General features: G+C 53.9%; 2 protein-coding genes across 2 annotated transcripts; one reads left to right on the forward strand and one right to left on the reverse strand.

The window, feature by feature from the left end:
* Nucleotides 1-221: 221 nt before the first annotated feature.
* LOC126443289 (seminal vesicle major clotting proteins-like) lies at nt 222-5,460 on the forward strand. Its single transcript, XM_050090899.1, has 3 exons — nt 222-283; nt 2,745-3,034; nt 5,249-5,460. Exons 1-3 carry the CDS (start codon nt 222-224, stop codon nt 5,458-5,460), a joined length of 564 nt encoding a protein of 187 aa, XP_049946856.1.
* Nucleotides 5,461-6,177: 717 nt separating this feature from the next.
* Nucleotides 6,178-9,309, reverse strand: LOC126443290 (periaxin-like; the record flags this gene model as incomplete). Its single annotated transcript, XM_050090900.1, has 2 exons — nt 6,178-6,645; nt 8,914-9,309. Coding segments are annotated over 2 exons (864 nt in total), but the record flags the coding sequence as incomplete, so codon positions are not given.
* Nucleotides 9,310-9,734: the final 425 nt, after the last annotated feature.

Below are 9,734 nucleotides of genomic sequence, written 5' to 3' on the forward strand. Positions count from 1 at the left end.
CTCAACTTGAGAGGACAGCTCATCTAGAGAGGACAGCTCATCTAGAGAGGACAGCTCAACATCAGAGGACAGCTCAACTTGAAGGAGAGATCAACTTGAGAGGACATCTCAACTTGAGAGGACAGTTCAACTTGAGAGGACAACTTAACTTGGGAGGACAACTCAACTTGAGAGGACAGCTCAACTTGAGAGGACAGCTCAACTAGAGAGGGCAGCTCATCATGAGAGGACAGCTCAACTTGAGAGGACAGATCAACTTGAGAGGAAAGCTCAACTTGAGAGGGTAGCTCAACTTGAGAGGGCAGCTCAACTTGAGAGGGCAGCTCAACTTGAGAGGGCAGCTCAACTGGAGAGCGCAGCTCAACTTGAGAGGGCAGCTCAACTTGAGTGTACAGCTCAACTTGAGTGTACAGCTCAACTTGAAAGGAAATCTCAACCTAAGAGGACACCTCAACCTGAGAGGACAGCTCAACTTGAGAGGACAGTCCATCTGTAGAGGACAGCTCAACTGTAGAGGACAGCTCAACTTGAGAGGACAGCTCAACTTGAGAGGACAGCACAACTTGCGAAGGCAGCACAACTTGCGAGGACAGCAAAGCTTGCGAGGACAGCAAAGCTTGCGAGGACAGCAAAGCTTGCGAGGACAGCACAGCTTGCGAGGACAGCACAGCTTGCAAGGACAGCACAGCTTGCGAGGGCAGCACAGCTTGCGAGGACAGCACATCTTGCGAGGACAGCACAGTTGCGAGGACAGCACAGCTTGCAAGGACAGCACAGCTTGCGAGGACAGCACTGCTTGCGAGGACAGCTCAACTTGAGAGGACAACTCAACTTGTGAGGACAGCTCAACGTGAGAGAACAGCTCAACTAGAGAGGACAGCTCAACTAGAGAGGACAGCTCAACTATGGAAGACAGCTCAACTAGAGAGGACAGCTCAACTTGAGAGGACAGCTCAACTTGAGAGGACAGCTCAACTTGAGAGGACAGCTCAACCTGAGACGACAGCTCAACTTGAGAGGACAGCTCAGCTTGCGAGGACAGCACAACTTGGGCGGACAGCACAGCTTGCGCCGACAGCAAAGCTTGCACCGACAGCAAAGCTTGCACCGACAGCAAAGCTTGCAAGGACAGCACGGCTTGCTAGGACAGCACGGATTGCGACTACAGCACGGCTTGCAAGGACAGCACGGCTTGCAAGGACAGCACAGCTTGCGAGAGCAGCACGTTTTTCGAGTACAGCACAGCTTGTGATGACAGCACAACTTGCGAGGACAGCACGGCTTGCGACGACAGCTCAACTTGAGAGGACAGCTCAACTTGAGAGGGCAGCTCAACTTGAGAGGACAGCTCATCTAGAGAGGACAGATCATCTAGAGAGAACAGCTCAACCTCAGAGGACAGCTCAACTCTAAGGAGAGGTCAACTTGAGAGGACAGCTCAACTTGAGAGGACAGCTCAACTTGAGAGGACAGCACTACTTGAGAGGAAAGCACAACTTGCGAGGACAGCAAAGCTTGCGAGGACAGCACGGCTTGCCAGGACAGCACGGCTTTCTAGGACAGCACAGCTTGCGAGGACAGCACAGCTTGCGAGGACAGCACAGCTTGCGAGGACAGCACAGCTTGCGAGGACAGCACAGCTTGCGAGGACAGCACAGCTTGCGAGGACAGCACTGCTTGCGAGGACAGCTCAACTTGCTAGGACAGCTCAACTTGTGAGGACAGCTCAACGTGAGAGAACAGCTCAACTAGAGAGGACAGCTCAACTAGAGAGGACAGCTCAACTAGAGAGGACAGCTCAACTAGGGAAGACAGCTCAACTAGAGAGAACAGCTCAACTAGAGAGGACAGATCAACTAGAGAAGACAGCTCAACTTGAGAGGACAGCTTAACTTTAGAGGACAGCTCAACTTGAGAGGACAGCTAAACTTGAGAGGACAGCTCAACTTGAGAGGACAGCTCAACCTGAGATGACAGCTCAACTTGAGAGGACAGCTCAACTTGAGAGGACAGCACAACTTGAGAGGACAGCTCAACTTGAGAGGACAGCACAACTTGAGAGGACAGCACAACTTGCGAGGACAGCACAACTTGCGAGGACAGCACAACTTGGGCGGACAGCACAGCTTGCGCCGACAGCAAAGGTTGCACCGACAGCAATGCTTGCAAGGACAGCACGGCTTGCTAGGACAGCACGGATTGCGACGACAGCACGGCTTGCGACGACAGCACAGCTTGCGAGGACAGCACAGCTTGCGAGAGCAGCACAGCTTGCAGGGACAGCACAGCTTGCAAGGACAGCACAGCTTGCGGGGACAGCACAGCTTGTGGGGACAGCACAGCTTGCGGGGACAGCACAGCTTGCGGGGACAGCACAGCTTGCGGGGACAGCACAGCTTGCGGGGACAGCACACCTTGCGGGGACAGCACAGATTGCGAGGACAGCTCAACTTGAGAGGACAGCTCAACCTGAGAGGAAAGCTCAACCTGACAGGACAGCTCAACTAGAGAGGACAGCTCAACTTTAGAGGACAGCTCAACTTAAGACGACAGCTCAACTTGAGAGGACAGGTCAACTTGAGAGGACAGCTCAACTTGAGAGGACAGCTCAACTTGAGAGGACAGCTCAACTTGAGAGGACAGCTCAACTAGAGAGGACAGCTCATCTTGAGAGGACAGCTCAGTTTGAGAGGACAGCTCAACTTGAGAGGACAGCTCAACTTGCGAGCGCAGCTCAACTTCAGAGGGCAGCTCAACTTCAGAGGGCAGCTCAACTTGAGAGGGCAGCTCAACTTGAGAGGGCAGCTCAACTTGAGAGGGCAGCTCAACTTGAGAGAGCAGCTCAACTGGAGAGGGCAGCTCAACTTGAGAGGGCAGCTCAACTTGAGAGAGCAGCTCAACTGGAGAGGGCAGCTCAACTTGAGAGGGCAGCTCAACTTGAGAGGACAGCTCAACTTGAGAGGGCAGCTCAACTTGAGTGTACAGCTCAACTTGAGAGGAAATCTCAACCTGAGAGGACACCTCAACCTGAGAGGTTAGCTCAACTTGAGAGGACAGCTCAACTGTAGACGACAGCTCAACTTGAGAGGACAGCTCAACTTGAGAGGACAGCACAACTTGAGAGGACAGCACAACTTGCGAGGACAGCACAAGTTGCGAGGACAGCAAAGCTTGCGAGGATAGCACAGCTTGCGAGGACAGCACAGCTTGCGAGGACATCACAGCTTGCGTGGACAGCACAGCTTGCGAGGACAGCACAGCTTGCCAGAACAGCACTGCTTGCGAGGACAGCACAGCTTGCGAGGACCGCACAGCTTGCGAGGACAGCACTGCTTGCGAGGACAGCACAGCTTGCGAGGACAGCTCGGCTTGCGAGGACAGCACAGCTTGTGAGGACAGAACAGCTTGCGAGGACAGCTCAACTTGAGAGGACAGCTGAACTTGAGAGGACAGTTCAACTTGAGAGAACACCTCAACCTGAGAGGACAGCTCAGCTAGAGAGGACAGCGCAACTTGAGAGGACAGCTCTACTTGAGAGGACAGCTCAACTTGAGAGGACAGCTCAACTTGAGAGGACAGCTCAACCTGAGAGGACAGCAAAGGTTGCGAGGACAGCACGGCTTGCGAGGACAGCACAGCTTGTGAGGACAGAACAGCTTGCGAGGACAGCTCAACTTGAGAGGACAGCTGAACTTGAGAGGACAGTTCAACTTGAGAGAACACCTCAACCTGAGAGGACAGCTCAGCTAGAGAGGACAGCGCAACTTGAGAGGACAGCTCTACTTGAGAGGACAGCTCAACTTGAGAGGACAGCTCAACTTGAGAAGACAGCTCAACTTGCGAAGACAGTTCAACTTGAGAGGAGAGCACAACTTGAGAGGACTGCTGAACTTGAGAGGACAGCAAAGCTTGCGAGGACAGCACGGCTTGCGAGGACAGCACGGCTTGCAAGGACAGCACGGCTTGTGAGGACAGCACAGCTTGCGAGGACAGCACAGCTTGCGAGGACAGCACAGCTTGTGAGGACAGAACAGCTTGCGAGGACAGCTCAAATTGAGAGGGCAGCTGAACTTGAGAGGACAGTTCAACTTGAGAGAACACCTGAACTTGAGAGAACAGCTCAGTTAGAGAGGACAGCGCAACTTGAGAGAACAGCTCTACTTGAGAGGACTGCTCAACTTGAGAGGACAGCACAACTTCAGAGGACAGCTCAACTTGAGAGGACAGCAAAGCTTGCGAGGACAGCACGGCTTGCTAGGACAGCACAGCTTACGAGGACAGCACGGCTTGCGAGGACAGGACAGCTTGCGAGGACAGCACAGGTTGCGGGGACAGCACAGCTTGCGAGGACAGCACAGCTTGCAAGGACAGCACAGCTTGCGAGGACAGCACAGCTTGTGAGGACAGCACAGCTTGCGAGGACAGCACAGCTTGCGAGGACAGCTCAACTTGAGAGGACAGCTCAACTTGAGAGGACAGTTCAACTTGAGAGAACAGCTCAACTTGAGAGGACAGCTCAGCTAGAGAGGACAGCGCAACTTGAGAGGACAGCTCTACTTGAGAGGACAGCTAAACTTGAGAGGACAGCTCAACGTGAGAGGACAGCACAACTTGAGAGGACAGCTCAACTTGAGAGGACAGCAAAGCTTGCGAGGACAGCACGGCTTGCAAGGACAGCACGGCTTGCGAGGACAGCACAGCTTGCGAGGACAGCAAAGCTCGCGAGGACAGCAAACCTCGCGAGGACAGCACGGCTCGCGAGGACAGCACGGCTCGCGACGACAGCACGGCTCGCGAGGACAGCATGGCTTGCGACGACAGCACGGCTTGCGAGGACAGCACAGCTTGCGAAGACAGCACAGCTTGCGAGGACAGCACAGCTTGCGAGGACAGCTCAACTTGAGAGGACAGCTCAACTTGAGAGGACAGCTCAACTTGAGAGGACAGCTCAACTTGGGAGGACAGCTCAACTTGAGAGGACAGCTCAACTTGAGAGGACAACTGTACTTGAGAGGACAGCTCATCCAGAGAGGACAGCTCATCTAGAGAAGACAGCTCAACTTGAGAGGACAGCTCAACTTGAGAGGACAGCTCAACTTGAGAGGACAGCTCAACTAGAGATGACAGCTCAACTAGAGAGGTCAGCTCAACATGATAGGACAGCTCAACTTGAGAGGACAGCTCAACTTGAGAGGACAGCACAACTAGAGAGGACAGCTCAACTTGAGAGGACAGCTCAACTTTGGAGGACAGCTCAACTTAAGAGGGCAGCTCAACTTGAGAGGGCAGCTCAACTTGAGAGGGCAGCTCAACTTCAGAGGGCAGCTCAACTTGAGAGGGCAGCTCAACTTGAGAGGGCAGCTCAACTTGAGAGGACAGCTCAACTTGAGAGGACAGCTCAACTTGAGAGGACAGCTCAACTTGAGAGGACAGCTCAACTTGAGAGGACAGCTCAACTAGAGATGACAGCTCAACTAGAGAGGTCAGCTCAACATGATAGGACAGCTCAACTTGAGAGGACAGCTCAACTTGAGAGGACAGCTCAACTAGAGAGGACAGCTCAACTAGAGAGGACAGCTCAACTATGGAAGACAGCTCAACTAGAGAGGACAGCTCAACTTGAGAGGACAGCTCAACTTGAGAGGACAGCTCAACTTGAGAGGACAGCTCAACCTGAGACGACAGCTCAACTTGAGAGGACAGCTCAGCTTGCGAGGACAGCACAACTTGGGCGGACAGCACAGCTTGCGCCGACAGCAAAGCTTGCACCGACAGCAAAGCTTGCACCGACAGCAAAGCTTGCAAGGACAGCACGGCTTGCTAGGACAGCACGGATTGCGACGACAGCACGGCTTGCGACGACAGCACAGCTTGCGAGGACAGCACAGCTTGCGAGAGCAGCACAGCTTGCAGGGACAGCACAGCTTGCAAGGACAGCACAGCTTGCGGGGACAGCACAGCTTGTGGGGACAGCACAGCTTGCGGGGACAGCACAGCTTGCGGGGACAGCACAGCTTGCGGGGACAGCACAGCTTGCGGGGACAGCACACCTTGCGGGGACAGCACAGATTGCGAGGACAGCTCAACTTGAGAGGACAGCTCAACCTGAGAGGAAAGCTCAACCTGACAGGACAGCTCAACTAGAGAGGACAGCTCAACTTTAGAGGACAGCTCAACTTAAGACGACAGCTCAACTTGAGAGGACAGGTCAACTTGAGAGGACAGCTCAACTTGAGAGGACAGCTCAACTTGAGAGGACAGCTCAACTTGAGAGGACAGCTCAACTAGAGAGGACAGCTCATCTTGAGAGGACAGCTCAGTTTGAGAGGACAGCTCAACTTGAGAGGACAGCTCAACTTGCGAGCGCAGCTCAACTTCAGAGGGCAGCTCAACTTCAGAGGGCAGCTCAACTTGAGAGGGCAGCTCAACTTGAGAGGGCAGCTCAACTTGAGAGGGCAGCTCAACTTGAGAGAGCAGCTCAACTGGAGAGGGCAGCTCAACTTGAGAGGGCAGCTCAACTTGAGAGAGCAGCTCAACTGGAGAGGGCAGCTCAACTTGAGAGGGCAGCTCAACTTGAGAGGACAGCTCAACTTGAGAGGGCAGCTCAACTTGAGTGTACAGCTCAACTTGAGAGGAAATCTCAACCTGAGAGGACACCTCAACCTGAGAGGTTAGCTCAACTTGAGAGGACAGCTCAACTGTAGACGACAGCTCAACTTGAGAGGACAGCTCAACTTGAGAGGACAGCACAACTTGAGAGGACAGCACAACTTGCGAGGACAGCACAAGTTGCGAGGACAGCAAAGCTTGCGAGGATAGCACAGCTTGCGAGGACAGCACAGCTTGCGAGGACATCACAGCTTGCGTGGACAGCACAGCTTGCGAGGACAGCACAGCTTGCCAGAACAGCACTGCTTGCGAGGACAGCACAGCTTGCGAGGACCGCACAGCTTGCGAGGACAGCACTGCTTGCGAGGACAGCACAGCTTGCGAGGACAGCTCGGCTTGCGAGGACAGCACAGCTTGTGAGGACAGAACAGCTTGCGAGGACAGCTCAACTTGAGAGGACAGCTGAACTTGAGAGGACAGTTCAACTTGAGAGAACACCTCAACCTGAGAGGACAGCTCAGCTAGAGAGGACAGCGCAACTTGAGAGGACAGCTCTACTTGAGAGGACAGCTCAACTTGAGAGGACAGCTCAACTTGAGAGGACAGCTCAACCTGAGAGGACAGCAAAGGTTGCGAGGACAGCACGGCTTGCGAGGACAGCACAGCTTGTGAGGACAGAACAGCTTGCGAGGACAGCTCAACTTGAGAGGACAGCTGAACTTGAGAGGACAGTTCAACTTGAGAGAACACCTCAACCTGAGAGGACAGCTCAGCTAGAGAGGACAGCGCAACTTGAGAGGACAGCTCTACTTGAGAGGACAGCTCAACTTGAGAGGACAGCTCAACTTGAGAAGACAGCTCAACTTGCGAAGACAGTTCAACTTGAGAGGAGAGCACAACTTGAGAGGACTGCTGAACTTGAGAGGACAGCAAAGCTTGCGAGGACAGCACGGCTTGCGAGGACAGCACGGCTTGCAAGGACAGCACGGCTTGTGAGGACAGCACAGCTTGCGAGGACAGCACAGCTTGCGAGGACAGCACAGCTTGTGAGGACAGAACAGCTTGCGAGGACAGCTCAAATTGAGAGGGCAGCTGAACTTGAGAGGACAGTTCAACTTGAGAGAACACCTGAACTTGAGAGAACAGCTCAGTTAGAGAGGACAGCGCAACTTGAGAGAACAGCTCTACTTGAGAGGACTGCTCAACTTGAGAGGACAGCACAACTTCAGAGGACAGCTCAACTTGAGAGGACAGCAAAGCTTGCGAGGACAGCACGGCTTGCTAGGACAGCACAGCTTACGAGGACAGCACGGCTTGCGAGGACAGGACAGCTTGCGAGGACAGCACAGGTTGCGGGGACAGCACAGCTTGCGAGGACAGCACAGCTTGCAAGGACAGCACAGCTTGCGAGGACAGCACAGCTTGTGAGGACAGCACAGCTTGCGAGGACAGCACAGCTTGCGAGGACAGCTCAACTTGAGAGGACAGCTCAACTTGAGAGGACAGTTCAACTTGAGAGAACAGCTCAACTTGAGAGGACAGCTCAGCTAGAGAGGACAGCGCAACTTGAGAGGACAGCTCTACTTGAGAGGACAGCTAAACTTGAGAGGACAGCTCAACGTGAGAGGACAGCACAACTTGAGAGGACAGCTCAACTTGAGAGGACAGCAAAGCTTGCGAGGACAGCACGGCTTGCAAGGACAGCACGGCTTGCGAGGACAGCACAGCTTGCGAGGACAGCAAAGCTCGCGAGGACAGCAAACCTCGCGAGGACAGCACGGCTCGCGAGGACAGCACGGCTCGCGACGACAGCACGGCTCGCGAGGACAGCATGGCTTGCGACGACAGCACGGCTTGCGAGGACAGCACAGCTTGCGAAGACAGCACAGCTTGCGAGGACAGCACAGCTTGCGAGGACAGCTCAACTTGAGAGGACAGCTCAACTTGAGAGGACAGCTCAACTTGAGAGGACAGCTCAACTTGGGAGGACAGCTCAACTTGAGAGGACAGCTCAACTTGAGAGGACAACTGTACTTGAGAGGACAGCTCATCCAGAGAGGACAGCTCATCTAGAGAAGACAGCTCAACTTGAGAGGACAGCTCAACTTGAGAGGACAGCTCAACTTGAGAGGACAGCTCAACTAGAGATGACAGCTCAACTAGAGAGGTCAGCTCAACATGATAGGACAGCTCAACTTGAGAGGACAGCTCAACTTGAGAGGACAGCACAACTAGAGAGGACAGCTCAACTTGAGAGGACAGCTCAACTTTGGAGGACAGCTCAACTTAAGAGGGCAGCTCAACTTGAGAGGGCAGCTCAACTTGAGAGGGCAGCTCAACTTCAGAGGGCAGCTCAACTTGAGAGGGCAGCTCAACTTGAGAGGGCAGCTCAACTTGAGAGGACAGCTCAACTTGAGAGGACAGCTCAACTTGAGAGGACAGCTCAACTTGAGAGGACAGCTCAACTTGAGAGGACAGCTCAACTAGAGATGACAGCTCAACTAGAGAGGTCAGCTCAACATGATAGGACAGCTCAACTTGAGAGGACAGCTCAACTTGAGAGGACAGCTCAACTAGAGAGGACAGCTCAACTAGAGAGGACAGCTCAACTATGGAAGACAGCTCAACTAGAGAGGACAGCTCAACTTGAGAGGACAGCTCAACTTGAGAGGACAGCTCAACTTGAGAGGACAGCTCAACCTGAGACGACAGCTCAACTTGAGAGGACAGCTCAGCTTGCGAGGACAGCACAACTTGGGCGGACAGCACAGCTTGCGCCGACAGCAAAGCTTGCACCGACAGCAAAGCTTGCACCGACAGCAAAGCTTGCAAGGACAGCACGGCTTGCTAGGACAGCACGGATTGCGACTACTGCACGGCTTGCAAGGACAGCACGGCTTGCGAGGACAGCACAGCTTGCGAGAGCAGCACGTTTTTCGAGGACAGCACGGCTTGCGACGACAGCTCAACTTGAGAGGACAGCTCAACTTGAGAGGGCAGCTCAACTTGAGAGGACAGCTCATCTAGAGAGGACAGCTCATCTAGAGAGGACAGCTCAACCTCAGAGGACAGCTCAACTTGAAGGAGAGGTCAACTTGAGAGGACAGCTCATCTTGAGAGGACAG

Source organism: Schistocerca serialis, unplaced genomic scaffold, assembly GCF_023864345.2.
Source record: "Schistocerca serialis cubense isolate TAMUIC-IGC-003099 unplaced genomic scaffold, iqSchSeri2.2 HiC_scaffold_1442, whole genome shotgun sequence".
Taxonomy (NCBI): domain Eukaryota; kingdom Metazoa; phylum Arthropoda; class Insecta; order Orthoptera; family Acrididae; genus Schistocerca; species Schistocerca serialis.